This window comes from Geotrypetes seraphini, chromosome 2 (genome assembly GCF_902459505.1).
Source record: "Geotrypetes seraphini chromosome 2, aGeoSer1.1, whole genome shotgun sequence".
Classification (NCBI taxonomy): domain Eukaryota; kingdom Metazoa; phylum Chordata; class Amphibia; order Gymnophiona; family Dermophiidae; genus Geotrypetes; species Geotrypetes seraphini.
In genome coordinates, this window is record NC_047085.1 from 436,143,563 (window position 1) to 436,167,140 (window position 23,578).

The 23,578-nt window shown below is 43.7% G+C and overlaps 1 protein-coding gene across 3 annotated transcripts in view; it reads left to right on the top strand.

Annotated features, from left to right (window-relative positions):
• Nucleotides 1–23,578, top strand: part of MLLT10 (MLLT10 histone lysine methyltransferase DOT1L cofactor) — a 692,838-nt gene that overhangs the window by 566,660 nt on the left and 102,600 nt on the right. For all 3 annotated transcript variants that reach the window (XR_004538143.1, XR_004538144.1, XM_033931325.1), the window contains one exon: nt 21,511–21,628. Coding sequence is in view for 1 of the 3 variants with exons in the window: in XM_033931325.1 (XP_033787216.1) it covers nt 21,511–21,628 (118 nt within the window). In the remaining 2 variants the exon portion in view is untranslated. The remainder of the gene's footprint in view (nt 1–21,510; nt 21,629–23,578) is intronic.

Consider the following 23,578-nt stretch of genomic DNA (forward strand, 5'->3'; position numbering starts at 1 on the left):
GTCTCGAAAGACTATGGGAACTCACAGCAGCCATTTCCTAATGGCGATCTGCACGTGGCAGGAGCGTAGAAAGATCGCTCCTGCCCCGAAAGCCCGATAGACCACCAGGTAAGGACACTGACCAGAGACCGAAGCGAGAACGGAAGAAGGGAAAGTCAGCGATCCTAGTGGGAGACTCGATCCTGAGGCATGTGGACAGCCACATAGCAGGAGGGAGAGAGGATCGACTGGTGACCTACCTTCTGGGAGCAAGAACCAAGGACATCGTGGACAAAATTGGAAAAAAAAATTGGAATGATCATGGAAGGAGCGGAGACAGAAGAGACCGCAGTAGTGATCCACATCGGGACGAATGATGTCAGCAGGAGAGACTACAAAAGAACCACGCTGATAGAACAGTTCAAGACTCTGGGAAGGAAGCTGAGGATGAGGGCCCAGAAGATAGCGTTCTCAGAGATCCTACCGGTACCAAGGGCAGACGTGAAAAGGCAAGAGGAACTACAATCAATAAATGCATGGATGAGGAGATGGTGTGAGGATGAAGGATTCCACTTCGTGAGGAACTGGACGGCGTTTTGGGGCAAGAGCAAGCTCTACAGGAGAGATGGACTGCACCTGAGCGCGGCAGGAACTAGACTCCTAGCAAACAACGTCAAGAGAGGAATAGAGCAGGCTTTAAACTAAGAAGAAGGGGAAAGCCGACAGTTGACCAAGCGTCGATGATTCGGAAGACGGTATCCCGTGAAGATACTGAGGGGAAAAAAGGCTGGGAAGAGACAAGGGACAAATTGCAGGAGTCAACTAACCCAGAAGAAGAGGTTAGAATGTTTGCAGCCAAAGAGAAGAAAATAAAGAGCAAAGCACAGGGAAAAGAAAGGAGGACAACAAAATACCAGGATCTAAAGTGCATATATGCTAATGCAAGGAGCCTAAGAAGCAAAATGGGGGAACTAGAAGCTGTGGCCAACGCAGAAGACAGCGACATCATTGGAATTTCTGAAACATGGTGGAATGAGGAAAGCGAATGGGATACAGCACTGCCGGGATACAAGCTCTATCGCCAGGACAGGTCAGGACAAAAAGGAGGTGGAATAGCCCTATACATAAAAGAAAGCATACAATCCGCAAGAATAGACACAGCAGAGGCGACCAACAAGCTGGAATCGCTATGGGTTAAAATACCGGGAAGGAAAGGGCCTGAAATAAAGATGGGCCTATATTATCGTCCGCCTGGGCAAACCAGTGATATCGATGAGGAAATGGAAACCGAAATGAAACGAGAATGCAAAAGCGGCAACACTGTTATTATGGGAGACTTCAACTACCCCGGGATAGACTGGGGTCTTGGAAGCTCGAAATGCGCTAGGGAGACCGAATTCCTGGAAACTACACAAGATTGCTTCATGGAGCAGCTTGTTAGAGAACCGACAAGAGGAAATGCCACTCTGGATCTAATCCTAAATGGGTTAAGGGGACCTGCAAAGGAAGTAGAGGTAGTGGGACCGTTGGGAAACAGTGATCATAACATGATCAAGTTCAAGGTTGAGGTAGAAATACCGAAAGGAAAGAGAACCATAGCGACAACTTTTAACTTTAGGAAAGGAAACTACAAAGCAATGAGGGAAATGGTAAGGAAGAAACTTAAGAACACTTCCAAAAAATGGCAAACGGTATATCATGCCTGGTCCTTCTTCAAAGACCTCGTGAACGAGGTGCAAAATCTGTATATCCCCAAATTCAGGAAGGGGTGCAAAAAAACCGAACAAAAGACCCAGCGTGGATAACCAAAATAGTTAAGGAAGCGATAGGCAATAAGAAAAATTCATTCAAGAAATGGAAAAAAGACAAAACTGAGGGGAACTGGAAAGAGCACAGGAAGTATCAAAAAGAATGTCATCGTGCGGTTCGGAAAGCCAAAAGAGAGTACGAGGAGAGGCTAGCCAGGGAAACTAGAAATTTCAAACCATTCTTTAGATATGTTAAAGGTAAGCAGCCGGCTAGAGAGGAGGTGGGACCACTGGACGACGGAGACAGGAAGGGAGTGGTGAAGGAGGAGAAGGTAGTGGCAGAAAGGCTTAACATGTTCTTCTCGTCTGTATTTACAAACGAAAGCACGTCCAACATACCAGAACCTGAGCAATTCTTCAACGGAAGTCAAGCAGAAAAATTAACATCCATGGAAGTGAGCCTTGAGGACGTCCGCAGGCAGATAGAAAGACTAAAAACTGACAAATCCCCGGGTCCGGACGGGATACATCCAAGGGTTCTGAAGGAATTAAAGGAGGAGATAGCGGAACTACTGCAACAAATTTGTGACTTATCTCTGAAAACAGGCGTGATCCCAGAGGATTGGAAGATAGCCAACGTTACGCCCATCTTTAAAAAGGGATCAAGAGGGGACCCGGGAAACTACAGGCCGGTGAGCCTGACTTCGATTCCGGGGAAAATGGTGGAAGCACTGATAAAAGAAAACATTGATGAACATTTTGAAAAAAATGAGCTTCTGTTAACCAGCCAACATGGTTTCTGCAAGGGAAGATCGTGCCTAACAAACTTATTGCACTTCTTCGAAGGGATTAACAGACGGATGGACAAAGGAGACCCCATAGATATCATATATCTAGATTTCCAAAAAACCTTTGACAAGGTGCCCCATGAACGTCTACTCCGGAAACTGAAGAACCATGGGGTGGAAGGAGACGTACATAGATGGATCAGAAACTGGTTGGAGGGTAGAAAACAAAGGATAGGAGTGAAGGGTCACTACTCTGACTGGAGGAGGGTCACGAGTGGTGTCCCGCAGGGCTCGGTGCTCGGGCCAATGCTATTTAATATCTTTATAAATGATCTAGAAACAGGGACGAAGTGTGAGATAATAAAATTTGCGGACGACACCAAACTATTTAATGGAGCTCGGACTAAAGAGGACTGCGAAGAATTGCAGAGAGATTTGAATAAACTAGAAGAATGGGCGACGAGATGGCAGATGAAGTTTAACGTTGAGAAATGTAAGGTATTACATGTGGGGAGCAGAAACTCGAGATACGACTATTCAATGGGAGGGATGTTATTGAATAAGAGTACCCAGGAAAGGGACTTGGGGGTAATGGTGGACATGACAATGAAGCCGATGACACAGTGTGCAGCGGCCGCTAAGAGAGCAAATAGAATGCTTGGTATAATCAAAAAGGGTATTACAGCCAGAACGAAAGAAGTTATCCTGCCGTTGTATCGGGCAATGGTGCGCCCGCATTTGGAGTACTGCATCCAATATTGGTCGCCGTACCTAAAGAAGGATATGGCATTAGTCAAGAGGGTTCAGAGGAGAGCGACACGTCTGATAAAAGGTATGGAAAACCTGTCATACGCTGAAAGATTGGAGAAGCTGGGTCTCTTTTCCCTGGAGAAGAGGAGACTTAGAGGGGATATGATAGAGACTTATAAGATCATGAAGGGCATAGAGAGAGTTGAGAGGGACAGATTCTTCAAACTTTCAAAAAATAAAAGAACAAGAGGGCACTCAGAAAAGTTGATAGGGGACAGATTCAAAACAAACACTAGGACGTTCTTTTTTACCCAACGTGTGGTGGACACCTGGAATGCGCTTCCAGAGGATGTTATAGGGCAGAGTACGGTACTGGGGTTTAAGAAGGGATTGGACAATTTCCTACTGGAAAAAGGGATAGAGGGTTATAGATAGAGGATTACTGCACAGGTCCTGGACCTGTTGGGCCACCGCGTGAGCGGACTGCTGGGCACGATGGACCTCGTGTCTGACCCGGCAGAGGCATTTCTTATGTTCTTATGTAGGTAAGGCCGGGGAGGTGGGGGTGGGTCAGAGCCGGATATTCACAGTTTTTCGCCATTCGTGGTCCGGCTCTGCCCCTATCCCCCGCGAATCCGGAGGGAGAAGTGTATACATAAGACACCATTCACTCGACAAGAGTGGATATGGAAACAAAGGCGGAAGGATTGGAATCTTTATGGGTTAAATTACCAGAAAGGAATGGTTTTGACATAAAATTGGGACTGTACTATCGTCCGCCTGGACAAACGGAAACAAACGACAAAGAACTGGCAGCAGAATTGAGGCGGGAATGCAAAAATGGGAACGTGATGGTAATGGGGGATTTTAACTACCCCGGTATAGACTGGAGTATTGGAAACTCGAACTGTGCGAGGGAAACAGAATTCTTAGAGGCTTTGAAGGACTGATTTATGGAACAGCTCGTCAAGGAACCAATGAGAGGGAATGCCACTCTTGACCTAATCCTCAACGGGCTAGGGGGACCTGCAAAGGAAGTGGAAGTAGTAGGGCCACTATGAAACAGCGATCACAACATGATCCAGTACAAATTAGAAGGAGGAACACCAAAAGGGAAGAGAACCACAGTGACAACGCTAACAACTTCAAGAAAGGGAACTATGATGCTATGAGAGCAATGGTGAGAAAAAAACTCAGAAACAGCTCAAGGAAAACAGAAACCGTGGAGCAAGCCTGGTCCCTATTCAAGGGCACAGTGCAAGAAGCACAACATATGTAGATCCCAAGATTTAGAAAAGGGTGCAAAAAAACCCGAACAAAAGACCCAGTATGGATAACAAATGAAGTGAAGAAAGCGATAGGAGACAAGAAAAAATCGTTCCGGAAATGGAAAAAGGACCAAACCGGGGAAAACTGGAAGGAACACAGGAAATGCCAAAAAGAATGTCATCGAATGGTTGGGAGAGCGTCACAGAGAGAAGAACCATCGACTCAGTTGTGATGTGTGTATACTGTATGTACTTGTATTGCAAGACATTAATCAAATGTTTTGCTTGTCTTGCAAAACACTTGCAAACCAAGTTTCTTGCAATCCAAGGTTTTACTTTATACTAATAACATCTTCAAAGTCATTTCCAAAATCTTCAATTCATTGGATTTTTTATCTCTTCCATATGTTTTCTTAGTCATTTCAATAACTTATCCTTTCTAATTCATTTTCAAGTAGTATACTGAAAATTCCTTATCTCCTAGATAACTTTGCTTGTTAATGCAATTTTGCTGTTACACTACGCCCCACCAACGTGTTTCGTATCTTCCTCAGGATGGGGGAAGTGCCTTAACTTCAACAAAGCAAACACAGCAACATAAGATTTAATAAAAGGGGAATATCAATGAATTAATTCTCAGCATTATATCATTCCCTTTAATTACTCACCAACTACATTTCATTCATTCACTTTCTCGCGCTGCTTACAATAGGTCATCAAAATATGGCTGCGGCATTCAGTTACTGCATGATATACACCCCCTGATGACATCATCCACAGGATACCCAATCACGCACTACTCTTCAGGCAAACTCTTCAAAGAACTTTATCAATTATCACAATCCACAATCCAAACCTACCATATCCTCCTATATTTATTCAGCTAGAGTTAACCAATCGCTGGTTTCATTCAAAAGAGATTAGAATAGAATAGAGGACACTTGGGTGAGCCAGTGATGAGTGCTGCCACATTGTACTGCAGGAATCAACAGCGGACTAGTGGCATTCTGAGATTCCCCTTGTGTCTTTTAAAAGCATTATAAGCTGCTACATAAGACAAGATATAAATTTAAACAATATTTTAAAATATCTTTGAGTGTCCTAGGATAAAGCACAGTTACTTATTTGTAATAGGTTTTATCCAAGGAAAGCAAGCAGATATTCTTATAACTCACTCTGCTGCCCGATTTGGCTTCTTAGCTTTTTTACTGAACTGATGGTCCTGTGATCCAGCGTCAGGTGGGAAGGCACTAGTGCAGGGGTGACCAGTACGTCGATCGTGATCGACTGATAGATCAGGAAGGCAACGCGAGTCGATCGTGGAGCCCATCCCGGGCTCCATGATAGACTTGTGTTGCCATCCCGATCTACCGGGCCGATCAGCCTTCCTCTCCCCCACGTCCCCCCACTGCCCCAATCGCTGCCTAGCTGGCCCGGAACTTCCTCTCCGACGTCAGAATTGACGTTGGGGAGTGGAATGTTGGTCAGTGCGACGCTTCTGTAGGGAGAGCTTGGGGTGGCGGTGGCTTGGGAACCTGTTCCCCGATGGCAGCGGTGGCAAACCTAGTGGCTTGGGGACCTGTTCCCCGATTGTGGCGGCGGCAAACCTAGTGGCTTGGGGGAGGGCAGGAAGAAAGAAAGAAAGGGGGCAAGCAGGGAGACAGAAAGAAGGGGGACACGGAGACAAAGAAAGAAGGGAAACAGAAAGAAGGGGGGAACGGAGAGACAGAAAGAAAGGGAGCATGGAGAGAAAAAGAAAGAAAGGGAGGCAGGGAGACAGAAAGAAAGAAGGGTGAAGGGAGAAAGAAAGAAAGAGTTGGGGGAGAGAATGAGGTCTGGAGGAGAGGAAGAATAGAATAGGCTGAAAGAAGGGAAGAAATATTGGATGCACAGTCAGAAGAAGAAAGTGCAACCAGAGACTCATGAAATCACCACAAAACAAAGGTAGGAAAAATGATTTTATTTTTAGTTTAGTGATCAAAATATGTCCGTTTTGAGAATTTATATCTGCTGTCTATAGTTTGCACTATGGCCCCCTTTTACTAAACCGCAATAGCGTTTTTTAGCGCAGGGAGCCTATAAGCGTCGAGAGCAGCACAGCGCAGCTCCCTGCACTAAAAAACTGCTATCGTGGTTTAGTAAAAAGGGAGTGGGTCTATTTGTCTATTTTTGTATGGTTGTTACTGAAGTGACATTGCATAGAGTCATCTGCCTTGACCTCTTTGAAAAAAAACCCAGAATATGAACGATAATTAATATTTTCTCTGCCTTTCAGTGTGCTTTGTGTTTGTTTGTTTTTTTAATTTTATTGTTGGTAGATCATTTTGATTTGGACATTTTAAAAGTAGCTCACAAGCCCAAAATTTTTAGTATGGGCACCCCTGCACTAGTGTATGCACAGTATGGGTGGTCTCAAGACTTTTCAGTCTTTTAAAATGACAGTACACTATTGCACTGTCCGTACCAAGCTCCATAGATGTTACCCACATGTGAAAATATCTGCCTCCTGTTCTCAGATAACACCCATTACAGGTAAGTAACTGTGCTTTATGTGTGTTCATGATAACATCTAGGTGTTGACATTTATATGACTAGTGAAAGTGATTATACCTTGATATAAGTGCATTTTTGATCATTTGCAGTGTTCTATAAAGAAAAGTATGCAACAACTCTATGGAATAGGCTTAAAATAGGTACCATAACAAGTACCCTAGTGGACACAGTGTTATGGAATTGCCCTCATATTATATACACATTTGTATCTCTTTTTCAAAGCAGATGTAAATATGTACATGAGGATTTGTGCATTTCTAGGGTTGTTAAGGCACCTCCTATGTTGCCTTTACAAAATAAGCTCTTTTTTCCCCCAACTTTGACCTAGGTGCCGCTTTTTTAATAAAACTGGTCTTTTCTTATGTGCTGTGGCAGGGCAAAGGGTCAGCCACAACCAAGCCCTGTCCTCAACACAGCCCAGCCAGGCAGTAACTGGAGTGGCCATAGGTGGGATAGCAACCCAAATAAGAGCCAAGCAATTATTCCCTCTCAAGGATAAGACTTCAATACCAAAGTCTGTGAAAAGTGCTTTGTTATGCACTGATATGCACCATAACAACAATTCTTCCAAAAGGCAAAAAAAAAATAAGCTTGACAATAATATCTTGCCACTTATTTCTTATATTTCTCAAGCAGTACAGCTGCCAATCAAGCTGATAATCCTGAGTCCATGTATCAGTGTGATCTCTGCCACCTTTACTTTTATTCCTTGTGTTAAACAATACAAACAGTTTCCTGCACTCCATGCCTGGGTATGCCCTGTCCTGGCTTTCAATGTGGCTTGAAGGAACTCTCTTCTGAACAAATTGCCACTACTGTAGTTTGTAAGGCACCTCCATACATTGAACTTTATTCACCAGTAATACTGAACTAGTTCACCACTGAGCTAGAGAGTTGCGCGGGGACAGAAATCCCACCCATCTCCGCCAAAATCCCACCTGTCCCCACCCATCCCCGTGAGGAATCCCTCTGTCCCCACCCGTCCCTGCGAGGAATCACTCTGTCCCCACCCGTCCCCGTGAGGAATCCCCTCCGTCCCTATAAACTTCATTAATAGTTATTTAATTTAATTATGCTACTGAATTAAAGGCTCTGGTAGAGACCCATTTACAAATAAGCAAAGACAGTTTATTAATTTGGAAATATTAATTGGGAAGAATACATACTTTGTAAATGGGTTTCTACCAGAGCCTCTAATATAAATATAAAATATAAATACTCAGCTGATGAGAACCCCCAAGCTGTCAGCTGAGGACTTCCTTTGCAGTTGGCCGGGGTCCCTTTTGCCAAGCTTGGCAGGCAGCAGTAGCGTCCCTGAGTCACAGATGCTGGCACCTCAGTGGCTCATGGATGCTGCCAGTGACTGCTGTGCTTGGTGGAGGGGAGTTCTGGCCATCTCTAGAGGAGGTCCTCTGCTGGCGGTGCTTGGAGATCCCCACCAGTCACAGCAAGGGTCAGCAAGTACTTCAACACTGTAGAAATAAAAACAGAAATACATTTCCTTTTCTTTTGAACACAATACAAAGATATCTGCTATATACATTTCCCAAAGCTATTTTGGTCAATAAATTCCATTTTTTACCTTTGTTGTCTGGAGACTTATTTTTCCATAAAGTTGGTCCCAGTTTCTTTTTTCCGCTTTCCCATCTTCTGTAAATTCTTCTGTTGCTGTCCATTGGTTCCTCCTACCATGGTCCAGTATTTATCCCTTTCACCCCTGCCCACCAATCCCATGCCCAACATTTCTCCTTCTATCACCCCGCCACATCTCTCCCTCCATTCCCTTCACCACTATGTCCAACATTCCTCCCTCTTGCATCCATTTTGATCTGTCCCACTGTTCCCTTTCCACCACAATATTTCTCCCTCTCATCTGTACCTCACTCCCTCCCTATGACCAAAAATTCTCCTTTCTTCCATTCCCTGTGTACACAACCATCTCTTTCCCTCCCTTCCTCTCTCCCAAGTTCATGCCTTCTGTGTCCAAAAACGCATTCCCTCCCCCACCTCAGCATTTCTTTCCCTCCCTCTCTCCCAAGTTCATGCCTTCTGTGTCCAAAAACATATTCCCTCCCCCACCTCAGCATCCTTTCCCTCCCTTCCTCTCTCCCAAGTCCATGCCTTCTGTGTCCAAAAACGCATTCCCTCCCCCACCTCAGCATCTCTTTCCCTCCCTTCCTCTTTCCCAAGTTCATGCCTTGTATCCAAAAACGCACTCCCTCCCCCCTTTTGTGTTCCATGTTTGTCTCCCAGCCCTCATCTGCAAGCAACTTTCCTAGCCAAATGGAGCTCGAGCCGCGAGTCTCGTCTTCTATTTCCTGTCTGCCCTGCTGCAGCACACATAGCCGACCGGAAGTCTTACCCGATGTCAGCGCTGGCGTTGGAGGACGGCTTTGCTTAAGCCCTCCTTCTGATGTCAGCGCTGACATCGGGGAAGACTTTCGGTCGGCTATGTGTGCTGCGACAGGGCAGGTAGGAAAAAGAAGACGAGCCTCGTGGCTCGAGTTGTATCGAACCCCGCAGAAACCCCGTGACATTAGGAGGCGTCCCCACGGGATTCCCGTGACCCAAAGGGGGAACCCGCAGGATCCCCACAGGTCTCCGCGGGATTCCCGTCGTTCCCGTTCCCGTGCAGCTCTCTACACTGAGCCTCTATGGGATATTGCTGGCTCAATGGAAAGGGCAAACCTTGCTCTGACTTATGTCCCTCCCTAGGTGTTAAGATCCCTACTGAGCTAGGGGTCAGCACCTAAGTTAAACAAGCAGGTTGCTGGTTGCTATTCTCTGGCAGATTAGATAAAAAGAGTTCCCCTCCCCCTTCTCTTAAGCACTGCTACTTCCAAGTGTGGTTTTTAAAACCTACAAGTTTTTTCCTCATACGCACACATTCACACAAGCAGTTTCTTTGCCTTTCAGTTCCCTCTTTCCCAGATCATATCTTCACCTGATAAAGAAAAATCAGACACACTCCCACATTCACTCTGATCCAGGACATTTCTGACTCCACTAAGCTTTCTTCAAAATCAGACAGCATTTCCTCTACTAAGCTGCTACCTGATTGGTTTAATCTCTGATAAGCATTATTTGCTTGAGCTTGTGCCTGGAATCAGATTTCCTTCTTGTGGTTAAAGAATGCAGAGAGCCATGCTTGAAGTTCTCTCTGCAGCTGGGGAGCCTCTCTGTGAAAGAACAGCCTTTTTAAGGGCAGCACTGGAACTAGCAGTCATTCTCATTGGCTGACCATGAGATTGCTTAATTAGTTTCCTCCTTGCTTGCTCCTTGTGTTTACCCCACCCCCTCTGTGTGCTATGTTCTCAGAAGTGCTGTGTTCTCAGGTACGTTAGATAGATTGTGAGCCCATCGGGACAGATAGGGAAAATGCTTGAGTACCTGATTGTAAAACCGCTTAGATAACCTTGATAGGCGGTATATAAAATCCTAATAAAACTTGAAACTTGAAAGTGGGTGTAAAACCTGTCTTTGAATACTTGTGCTTGTGTAAGGGCAAATAAACCCCTGTTCCAGGACTATTTCTGTCCCCTGGAACCTTCTGCTTTGTCTCAGGGTCTTCCCTGCTGGTTTTATGTACAGTGGCAGGGCTGACTATTGCTGATGATTTGTGTATACTAGGGTCTTCCAAGGGTGTCAAAGTCATTCCTCGAGGTCCGTAATCTAGTCAGGTTTTTAGGATTTCCCCAATGAATATGCATGAGATCTATTTGTATGCACTGCTTTCATTGTATGCTAATAGATCTCATGCATATTCATTGGGGAAATCCTAAAAACCCGGCTGGATTGCGGCCCTCGAGGACCGACTTTGACACCTGTGGGTTACCATATTTGTGAAGCCAAAAATGAGGACACATAGCCCCACCCCTTGCCCCGTCCCTTGCCCTGCCCCTTGGCTAGGTGGTTGCCTGCTGTGTGCAGTCAGGGTTGTAGCAATCTATAATTGCATTCTGTGCAACTTGCCCTCCATGGCGCCCCATCCTTTCTTGTGTTGCACCCATGATATATCAGACTTTCAGTTTTGAGTCTATAAAATATTGAATGGAGTGGACCAATCCTTGAGTTGATAAACATGTGGAAATAACATCAAACAGCCCTCCAGCTGTTAACAGATCGTAAGCATCAAGGGCAACTGAAAACACCAGCCAAACACTAAAATAGCAGGTTCGGTGGGTTTTATTTCAAAGCCTAGCCCGAGAAACTAGCTTTCTTTCCTGACCATAGTCAGGTTCAGTACCTCTCACTCCCAGCTTTTTTAAAACATTCAGCAAATGGTCACATATAGCATACAGCTCCAAGAATCTCAGTAACACATGCAGAGCACAAGTTACAGATTGTCAAACCTGCCCCACCCCCAAATAAATAAATAAGTCTTAAATTCATAGTATCCATTCCATCTGACAGCCAATCCATAGCCTTTTCTTTTTCTCTTTCCCAGGGAACAAGCAATTGGGAGGAACTTCCTGATACATCCGCCTTTCAGTTGCCCTTAATCTTAGGACAGAGAACATTATTTTATTTTGTCCCAACTTCAGGCTAACTTAGGCAGCAGAACACTGGTACACCTGCACTGTCTCTGCAGTAAGTCCTTCCTGGATCCCAGCTGGCCTCTTCAATCTTTCCTCCTCTCCTTGGTCCTTGGCAGCTGCTGGCTACTGGCTATATGCAATGAATATTGGAGTAGAAAGGAGGCTCTTTTTGCTTGCCACACAGCACTCACCAGAAGATAAGGTGACCGGTGTGACCTGAGCTGACCTCTACTGGTGCAAGCTGTGCATCTGTGATAACAGTCAGCGCCGACTCCTGCAGCATTGAGTCTGGAACTCCGAGTCCAGCCATCAGTGACATACCTAGCATATTTGACACCCCAGGTCAATCATTTTTAAACACCTCTCCTCTATATGAAAAAAATATTTTTAGTAATAATCCACGACTCACACCTAGGAAATGGCAGCATCTTAACCTTTGCAGTGAGTACCAGAACATTAGTGCACCCATTGTAAAACTGAACAAGCCAGATTGGTTTAGATTGATTCTGCACAGTTAATGCTAACAGAAAAGCAAGTCTTTTTTTCTCATGCACAGAACACATATATACTCTCACCCAGTATAGAATAAATAACTGCAAAGTAAAAATAAAATATGTAGTCAACAATGAAACTGCATCTTAAGAAGCCAGAATCTGCAGATAATGCAACACCACATAAACATCGATGCATGTAATTTAAAAACAACAGATGTAAATTTGAAAAGACTGACAAATACCAATCATCACATAGAAAAAAAAACCAAAAATGGAAACTAAGATATTATTGGACCAATACATTTTCTGTTAGCTTTCAGAGGCCAAAATCTCCTTCTCAGTATCCTTTCCTGACCTGAAGAAAGAGTTTTGGTCTCTTAAACTAGTGAAAAATATATTAAAATTGGTCTAATAAAAAGATCACCTTATTTCCATTTTCAAATTATAAACATTTATTAACAAAGCTATTAAAAAAAAACCCAAACAACTTTTATCTACCTTGATTGATTCTGGGTTTATGCTTCAATTTCAATCTTTCCAATGTCTGTCCTCTTTATGTGCTCCTTCAGTGTGGCTTGGCCCTCTTTCTCCCCATTCCATCCAGCCTGAGCCCCCATCTCTCCTTGATCCAGCATTTCCCTTCTGTGTCTGTCAGAGTTACCATTCTACCTCTTTTCCAGCATTACCCTTCTGTGTGTCCATCTCACCTATATCCCTATCTCACCTCTTTTTCAGAATCTTCATTTGTCCCTGTCCCTGTCCTTGTCTTTCCCCCATGTTCACAACTTGCTCTTTCAGTGTCCTTATCTTCCCCCTTTTTTCATCATTAGTTCTGTGTCTCTGTTTCACTTCCTCTTTTTCATTACTACCTTCCTTCAGCATTCCTCCCTCTCTGTGTCCCTATCTCCTCTCCCCCTTTTCAGCATTGCCCTATTATTTACTAAACTAAACTAAACCTTGGGTTTATATATCGCACCATCTCCACGAATGCGGAGCTCGGCACGGTTTACAGGAAGAAGGATGAGAGAGGAACTACAGTGGAGAGATTAAAGAGTTAGGTGTAAAGGGGGAAGGTGAGAGGCCTAAGAGGGGGGAAGTGTTACAGTTTTGAGAATAGCCAGGTTTTTAGGTGTTTGCGGAAGAGTTGGAGGGAGCTTGAGGTTCGGAGTGGGGAGGTGAGGTTATTCCAGATCTCAGTGATTCTAAAGGGGAGGGATGACCCAAATTTGCCTGTATGGGAAATACCTTTTATGGAAGGGAAGGATAGTTTAAAAATTTGGGAGGATCTGGAGGAAGTAGGGGTTGGGGAGTTCCAGGATAGAGGGATAACGGCAGGAAGGATGCCATGTAGGATCTTGTAGGCCAGACACGCACATTTGAAGTGGATCCTGGGAATTACTGGGAGCCAATGGAGCTTAGACGTGATCAAATTTGCTTTTCGCGAAAACAAGCTTAGCTGCGGCGTTCTGAATCCGCTGAAGTCTGTGGAGGCTTTTCTTGGTTAGGCTGAGGTAGATAGAATTGCAATAATCCAATCTGGAGAGGATGATGGATTGTACTAGGACTGCGAAGTGTTTTTGGTGAAAATAGGGTCTGACTTTCCTTAGCATGTGAAGGCTGAAGAAGCATTTCTTCACCAGGGATTGGAGATGTTCGTTGAAGGATAGAGAAGAGTCTAAGGTGACACCCAGAACTTTGCTTGAGAACTCGAGCTGTAATGGGGGGCCGGAGGACAATGGGATGGAGGAAGGTAGATGGTCTAATTTTGGGCCGAGCCAAAGGAGTTTTGTTTTGGACTCGTTTAGTTTCATATGCATTGTGAATGCCCAGGATTGGAGGTTCTTTATGCATGAGGATATGTTCGTGGAGAGGTTAGTGAGGTTCGAGTCGGTCTCAAGGAGGACGAGGATGTCATCAGCGTAAGTGTAAAGAGTTTCAAGGGGGGATAGTTGGAGTAGTTTCAGGGAGGACATGTAAATGTTAAAGAGGATTGGGGAGAGGGGTGAGCCTTGTGGGACACCACAAGTCGGGGTCCAGGGGGAGGATGAGGTGCCGCTCATGTTAACCATGTAAGAGCGGGAGCGCAAGAATTTGGAGAACCAATCAAGAACTATGGAGCTAATGCCTATCTCGGAGAGTTGGAAAATTAGAATGTCGTGGTGGACAACGTCAAAAGCTGCGGAGAGGTCGAATTGTAGAAGGACAGCAAACTTGTTACGAGAATGCAGTTGCTGAACCTTAGAGATTAGAGAGGCCAATAGGGATTCAGTGCAGAAGTTGGGTCTGAAGCCATATTGGTAAGGTAAGAGGATGGAGAATCTTTCTAAGTAGGAAGAGAGCTGGGTAGATATGATAGACTCGAGCAGTTTGGTGAGGAGAGGGATATTTGCTATTGGACGGTAGTTGGATGGTATGGAGGGGTCTAGGTCAGCTTTTTTCAGTAAAGGGGTCAATGCGATGTGTCCCATTTCAGTGGAGAATAGGCCTGATAATAGGGCAGAATTTATGAGTTTGGTAAGAGATGTGATGGCCTGTGCAGGGATTTTCTCAAATAGGTAGGAGGGAAATGGGTCCAGGATGCAGTTGCATGATTTTAACTTGAGGCAGAGTTTAAGGGTCTGAGAATCAGATATGAGCTCGAAGACAGTCCAGGATCTGTCGGCAGGGATGGGGTTGAGAGCAGCTAGGGTGGGGTTGAGTTCGGGGGCACCAAAGAATTGTAGGAGATTGCGGGCGGGAAAGAGCGCCTTAAGGTAGAGATCTTATCATTGAAGAATTTTGCTAGGACCTCGGCTGAAGGAGATGAGGGAAGAAGGGTGGAGTCATTTTTAGTGGTTAGGGAGCGCCAAATGTTGAACAATGTGCCATTATTTGTTGTTGCATTTCTTTCAGCATTTGACCTATTATAAGGATTGAATCTTTCTGCCTTTGCTTTTATCTGTTCTGACCTGTTTCAATATTTTATGTATGTAACTTTATTGTAAACCGTTTTTTAATAAAACGGTATAGAAATTTTAAAATAAATAAATCTGTATCCCCATCAACCCTCCATTTCAGTATTATAACCTACCCTATGCGTGCCAATCTAGCCTCTTTCAGTCTTGCCTCCCTCTGAAAACCCATCTACCCCCTTTCAGCATTGCTCCCTCTGTGTTCCTATTTAACCCCTCCCCAGTGTCAGCATTTCCCCTCTGTTTCTCTATCCTTATAGGCCCAGATTCACGAAAGATAGGGAGTAAATTGCTGTTGGCCTATTCCTGACCGATTTTAAAACTGATTGATTCACTATCTTTTTTGCATGCAAATCATTTGCACGGAGGTACAAATCATTTACATGCAATCTCTCCCAACTCAAAGCGATTGAGTCAGGGCAAAACCCTGACAGGAGAAGCAGCTTCCTGTCATTGCTGTCAGGGCTTCTGCCAATATTTTATTTTTTTTAATGGCACTGATATTTTGCGTATATTACACACACAAAATATCAGTCCGATTTTAAAAAAAGAAAAAAGGCCCCCCGCCCCACCTCCTGACAAAAGTGACCTCCCTCCCCGAACCCCCAAAAATGCCCCTCCTGGTCGCCGCTTCCTAATTATGGCAGAAGGGATGCCGACTCCCTCCTGCCACCAGATGCCCCTCTCCCCGTTCCCTTCCCCCCTCCCCATACCTGTAAGGAAGCATGAGGGGTGCTCACTCCTGTTCCTATGACTCCAGCAACGTGTCTGAGGCCTTAGGTCCCTGCTCCGGTGCATTATGTGATGCACAGGGAGGGGCCTAAGGCCCTGATTGGCTTAAGTGCCTCAGCCAATCAGGGACTTCCATAGTGAGTAACCTAAGGAAGTTCCTGATTGGCTCAGGTGCCTCAGGCCCCTCTCAAGGGAGGAGCCCGAGTCACCTCAGCCAATAAGGACCTTAGGCTCCTCCCTGTGCATCACATATTGCACCGGGGTGGGACCTAAGGCCTCAGATATGTTGCTGGAGTCATAGGAGCAGGAGGAGTGAGCACCCCTCCTGCTCCCTCACAAATATGGGAAGGGGGGTGGTGAACAGGGAGGGGGCGTCCGGTGGCAGGAGAGAGTCGGCATTCCTCCTGATGTTTGTTTTTTTAATGGAGGAAGTCGGGAGTGGGCCCGATGGCAGGAGGGAGTGGGAATCTCTCTTGCCATAATTTTCAAGTGGCAGCAGGTATTGGCGGCGGGAGCATTACGTTTTTTGCAGAATATATAAAAAAGGAATTCTTCCTTTTTAATATATTCTGCAAATGGCACATTGCAAGCCCGTGGTTTTAAAGATATTTTACAGTTTTTATTTTGATGGTTGTTTTATATGGGGTTGTAAGGACGGAAGAGGGCAGGAGAGTCAGCAAGGATATTAAGCGGCAAACCCAATCAGTGTTTCTTCTTCTGCTTAGTGAATTGATGATTTCCTACTTTTACATGCCATTTACCCTCATTTGCATTGGTGGATTGGTTTTGCGATTGTCGGGACAGGATCAGAGGGTTTAGTGAATCTAGCCCATAGTGCCTGCTTGCCCCCCCTCTTTCTTTGTTACTGCACCCTATAACCAGCATCTTTCCACTCTCCCTCCATTCCGGCCCAGCCCAGTATAACACATTTCCTTTGTTTCCCTCCAGTCTCTCTTTCTCTCATTCTCCTTCCTCACCCACAAGTTCTGCATCTGGCCCTCTCCCTTTCACCTGCACTTGGCTGCACCTCCTGCCCCGCAGCCCTCTTTGGTGACTCGTCAGCGGCGGCATTTAGGAAAGGTTGCTGACACCTGGCCTTCCCTCTATAAGTCCTGCCTTTGTGGAAACAGGAAGTTGAAGCAAAGTAGGTGGGACTCGCATAGGGAAGGCCCTGACGTCGGCAACCTATCTTGATCACCGCCGCTGACAAGTCACCGAAGAGGTTCATGAGGAAGGGGGTGTGGCCAGGTGCAGGTGGAAGGGAGAGGGCCAGATGGGAAGGCTACCAGATGAGCTCTGGAGCACGATGCCAACCCCGGCCGAGATTATTTCTTTTTACACTACATTACATTACATTACAGATTTCTATTCCGCCATTACCTTTCGGTTCAAAGCGGATTACAAAAAGAGTTATGGAAGAAGGGTTACAACGTTAGATCATAGAAGGTTTCCAAGAGAGGGAAAAGTAGGATCTGAGGTTAGGGAGGGGATGGTAAGAGGGGGGTTAAGCTTTATCATGGTATTAAGCTTTATTAAGGGATTTCTTGAAGAGTATAGTTTTTATTTCCTTTCTGAACATCTTGTAGTCTGGGGTTGTTGTCAATAGGTTGGAGACTTGGTTGTCTATCTTCGCTGCCTGAGTGGCCAGTAGTCCGTTGTATAGTTTTTTCCATTTTACTTCTTTGATTGTGGGGTAAGTGAATGGGGTGTGTGTTTTTCTATGCCTGGTAGAGGTGGTTTGGATGAGGCGGTCGTTTAGATAGGTTGGGCTGTCTCCATTTATAGTTTTAAATAGTATACAGTAGAATTTAAATTGCATTTTTTCCTGGATTGGAAGCCAATGAGAATTGATGAATGCCTCAGTAATGTGATCATGTTTTTTTCAATGAATAGACAAGTCTCAGAGCTGTATTCTGAATTGGCTGTAGTTGTTTAATCATTATTGCAGGGCAGGGGAGGTAGAGGATGTTGCAATAGTCTAGGATACTTAGGATTAGAGATTGTACTAGGATCTGAAATTGTGTTTTTTCGAAGAATTTTCGGACTTGTCTAAGATTTCTCATAACTGCAAAAGATTTCTGTATTGTTTTGTTAATTTGTGGTTGCATGGTGCAGCCTCTGTCAATAGTCATACCTAGAAGTTTTAGGGTGGTTTGCAAAGGGTAGTTGATAGAGTTGATTTCTAAGTTGGTTATGGTTGGGATTTTGTTATTTTCTAGGAGGATGAATTTAGTTTTGTCTGGGTTGAGTTTCAGTTTGTGGTCTTCCATGCAAGTCGTAACTGTAGCTAGAGTTCTGTGTAGTGTGTCTGACATTAAGAGCATTGGTTGGTCGAAAGGAATGAGGATGGTGATGTCATCAGCATAGCTATAAGAGGATAGGCCTTGTTTGTTCAGGTAAACGCCAAGAGAGGCTATATATAGGTTGAAGAGAGTAGGGGACAGTGGGGACCCTTGTGGAACGCCGCAGGGGTTGGACCAAGGTTTGGATTTTTCGTTGTCTGATTTTACTTTGTATGTTCTGGATTTTAAGAAACCTTCAAACCATGAGTATACTTTATCTGAGATGCCTATTGAGTCCAAGATTTGCAGTAGGATGTTATGGTCTACCAGGTCAAATGCCGCCGTCAGGTCCAACTGTATGAGCAGCATTTTTTTTCCAATGCTGAGGTGTTGTCTTGCTGTGTCGATAAGGGAGCCTAGTAGTGTCTCTGTGCTGAAGTTAGTTCTGAAGCCGGATTGCGTGGGATGGAGTAAGTTATGGTCCTCGAGATAGTTGGTGAGGAATTTGGCTACTAATCCTTCTGTTAGTTTGATATATAGAAGTATTGAGGCTATTGGTCTGTAGTTGGATGAGAGGTCTTTTGGGTCTTTTAAGATTGGGGTGATGATGATTTCGCTGAGGTCATTCGGGAAAATGCCATCTGTGAGCATGGTTTGTATCCAGTGTAGGAGTAAGGTACGGAACTTAGTGCTCGCTGATGACAGGAGATATGGCGGGCAGTGGTTGAGTTCACATGATGCATGGCTGTACTTATTGTAGAGTTTGTTGAATTCGGTCCAATGTATCTTAGGGAATTGGGACCAAGATCTGTCTGCAGCACAAGATTCATTTTCTGTGGGGAGTATTGTGACTTCGAGTAGGTGGGTTGGGTTACTAATGAGAGTAGCTCTGGTGTTTGTAATTTTATTCTTGAAATGTTCAGCTAGGAGGGAGGCTGAAGGGGAGGAGTTATTGTTAGTGGTCAAATAGGGTATGGTGTTTGTTAGATCTTTTAATATTTGGAATAGTTTTTTGGTGTCTTGGGTTTCCGTGCCTATTAGGTTGATGTAATGTTTTTTTCTTTTAATAGAAGTTTGTATTGTTTGTTAATTTTTTTCCAGGCGGTTTTCGTGTGATCTTGATTGGTTTTTCTCCATTTTCTTTCCAGACGTCTACATTGTCTCTTGAGTAGGAGTAATTCTTCGTCAAACCATTGGTCTGATCGTCTGCATGTTCTGGTTTTGGTTCGAAGTGGGGCCTGTTCATCAAGGATGTTGTTGCTCAAATAGCCCCAGTGTGAAATGAAGTCTTTGGGGTTATCTTCTTGGATTGTTTCGTCTACTTTTGACCAGAAAATGGCGGGCTCGATGCGTTTGCGTGATGTGTAGGTTACTATTTTGGATATTGGTTTGGATTTTTTTTGGTCCAAATGATGTTGAAGGTGTAAATGTAGTGGTCTGACCAGAGGGATGGGGACCAGGTTCCATTAGATGTTTGAATTTCTGAAGTAGATGTTTGATGGGTCATAAAGGCTGCTGCTGCTGCTGCCGCTTCCCGAAAACCGGACTAAAATGCAAATTGAAAAATCCAGCCGGATCCCCCCAAACAAGGACATGTCTGGGAAATCTGTGAATCTGGTAACCCTAGTCTTGCACCTTTTCCTTGCCACAGTACATAATTTTGAAAATCTAAAAGTATGTCCAAGGGAACTCATTTTCTTGTAATGGGAAAAAGTATGCGTGAAGTAGTATTTGTGTGCATATGTTTATCTGAATACACTCTAGGCAATTTTATTACAAGCCACCTCCACATGTAAACCTCTGTTTTCTTTATGTAACTGGTTTTAAATTTTCTGCATATTCCCATCACTCATTTAAAATGGCACTGTTGTGTGCTTATAAAGTTTTTGCAGTATTCTTTCTTATTGCATGTATTGTAGGTTTCTTGCCATTGATGCATTATTTGAATGCATATTCTTAAATGCTAGGCTGTCCAGTGCCACATTAACTAAAAGCTTCCGTATTTTTTCTGCATTAATTTGAAACTGAAGACCAGGCAATTGCCTCTGAAATAAATGCTGCTGTCTTAGAAGCAATCGTGATTTCAATAGCTCTGGATAAATCCATGTAAGATATTTTTAGCAGAATAGATTAAAAATGTTCTTCAGAGGTGATGGTAAATGCATGCATACCAATTTTACTGCATTCGATTATGTAACATGTTAGCCAAACTCTCTTGCTTCATCTGTTTAAGAGTTCATTTTCTCTTGTTTGGCACAAATCCCAACAGATGCATTCAGAATTGTGGTTAGCTACATGAATGAATTCAAACTTTGGAGAGCTGTTAAGTAAGTAGGTCTGGATTGCTGCCAAAAATAAAGTTCCTTATATGGGGTCAGGGCAGAGCTGTGATTCAGTGAGCCCTGTATTGTTTAAGAAATATACTTGAGAGAATAAAATGCCAGACTTCCAATTCTAGCAGAATAGGAAGTAGCAAAATAATGTACAGGTTTTACTAATGACAGTGTAGTGCAAAGAGAATGTTGCTGTGTGTAGTTAGACTGTAGAGCTGGAAGTAAGACCCTTTGACCTCCACAGGCGGCTTCTGATGTAAGATTCCCAAGTATTTGTGAGACATCTGTTGTCTACCTGCCCTTTTACTGTAAATGGTTTAATAAGATTAAATAATTAGTAGGGTAACCACAAGGTCTCCATGCAACTAAATCCTGGCATTAAATGTAACCTGCTGAATGAAAAGGTACCAAATATGGGGTTATAAATTACAGAAACAAAGGCTATAAAGTTTGAGGGGGGTAAATTTGGGCAACTTTCATTTTTGTACTATAAGGTCAGTAGAAAGGAACTGTTCTTTTTTTTTTTTCTCAAAAACTTTGGATTGCAGAGAGATAGATGTTCTTAGTTTGCTATTTTTCAAATGTGTTTTTCTGAAAAACATACTTTTTGATTGATAAACAGTTTTCATTTTTAAAGAAGTAACTAGTCTATACCTGAGGCTGAAATTACAGTATGCAGGATTATACAGGTGATGTCCCTCTTTCTTGTGGTAGAAATAAATCACATACCCTACTTTTGGTGCCTTTTCACTCAGCAGGTCACAAATGCATCCTTTGGAATTGGAAAAGACACGCCATTTGATTCCATGAGAGCCATTTCAAAATTACAGCTGCAGTGAAAACCATTTTGCTCAGTGAAAATCTTGCATCTTAAAATACACTATAAAATATCTACAGAATAAAATATAAATTGTTCAAAAAGCTGAATGTAGAAAATCATGCAGCCAATTTGTCATTTTTCTTCTTGTAAAAAGTATACATCACAAGAACTTATAAACATTCATTAGATGTACGTGATCAAAAATGCTTTATTTTTCAAAAGTAGAATTTCCTATAGGATTTGTGATTTTCTTACACCAGTCATTTGCTTACAGGTAAACACACTTCCTGGGTCATCTTTGAATCTGGTTTCTTCCCACATGTATGGCAATAGATTAAATCCTAATTCATCACTGGCTGCTCTCATAGCTCAGTCTGAAAACAGCCATACAGGTAAGCTTGTGAAAACCACTTAAAGCTCATGTTGCTGAATCTAACTATATACACATAATTAATTTTATTTGTAACTCTTAGTGCAGATGTGGTTAATAAATATATGTAGCATATAACTATTTCACTATTTTGGCCTGAAGAATTACACTTGGATGTAATAATAATAATAACTTTATTTTTATATACTGCAATACCACAAACAGTTCAAAGTGGTTTACAGTGGAAGAGACTGTGTACAGACAGCGATATTACATAAAACTTTTGAAATTACATTAGCATATTAAGGTTAGACAAATTTATCTGGAAGTGTTTGGAAGTACATCAAGGTTGAAGTGGGGGGTCAGAGAAATTTGCAGATTTTAATCCTTGAAATCCAAATGTTTAAACGGAGCCATCAGCAGGAAGGAATGAAACATAGTCTACTGTGGTTTGTAATTCATGCGTTCAGTTTGATGCAGTAAAAATAATATAACACAGAATTTTATTATGTATTATTACCATATATACAGTACTCCCCCGATATTCACGGGGGTTCCAGTCCAGGAACCCCTGCAAATATCGAAAAACTGCGAATATAGTTTTGCACCTGGGGAGGCAGGAGAGGGCAGCTGGAGCGCCAGCAAGTGAAGAAAATCACTCACGGAATGCTCCGACCGCCTCTTCCTGCACTAAAGTCAGGCTTCATCAATTAGGAGCTGCTTTGACATGCAACTCCTGATTGGTGAATCCTGGCTTTAGCATAGGAAGTCCCGGTCGGAGAATACCGCAAATGACCGGAGAAACACTGTACTCGAATATAAACCAATCCAAATATAAACCGAGGTAACTTTTTTCCCCAAAAAAAGGAGGAAAAAAGGTTGCCTCAAATAAAACCCAAGGTTATAAATTTGGGTATATGAGTTTCATTTGTCATCCCCACCAGAATACATGGCCTCAGTCACACATGCAGAAAACAGTAAAAAAAAAACTTTTCAAATACAAACCCACAAACTATAAGTACTATTATATACAAACGAAACCTTAACATGCCAGACTCTGCACACAGTACACCACAAGAGAAATAGAAAGAAATGCATTTCTTCCTGAACAGTCCAAAATATAAAAACAACAGATGTAAATTTTCAAAGTTGATATATTTTAATCACTAAATTGAAAATAAAAACTTTTTTCCTACCTTTGTTATCTGGCAATTTTATTTTTCTGCTCTTCTTGTTCCATATGTGCTCTTAAGTCTGTTTCCAAGGCCTCCTTATCCATTTTTAATTTCTTTCCTCTCCTTCACTTTTTGCACTACATCCTTCTTTGGTACTGATTTTCACATTCAGTTTTCTTCCATTTTTCTGCCTCCATCTTAAATCTATCCAACTCTTCCCCTTCCCTCCATCCATGTGCCCCATCTCTTCTCCTTCTCACTGTCCATATGCACCATCTGTTCCCCTCTTGCCATCCATGTGCCATTCTCTCCTTCCTCTTGCTGCCTGTGGCTTCCCCTACACCATTACTTTGCTGCGGTCCACCCAAGCGAAAACAGGAAGTTGCTTCAGAGGGGAGTGAACCGCGGCAAAAGAACAGTACAGAGGAGGCCACCAAAGGGCCACCGCGTGAGCGGACTGCTGGGCATGATGGACCACTGGTCTGACCCAGCAGCGGCAATTCTTATGTTCTTACTCCTACCTTCCACTACCTGTTCCTCCCTGCCTCAACTGACATCACACTTAGTCCCGATCCTCTGGAAGCCAACGCTCTGTGCTGGGATGAAAGGCCTTCAAGAATCCCGGAGAGGGCGGGAGCCAGCAGGCATTAAGCATGCGCAGGCACTCAAGGCCCTTCAGCCCACCACAGAGTATCAGAGTCGGCTTCTGGAGCATCGAAACTGTAAGTGCGATGTCGATTTGGGGCAGGAGGAAATGGGTAATGGGACAGAGGTTTAGGATAGCACTGCCAGGCATC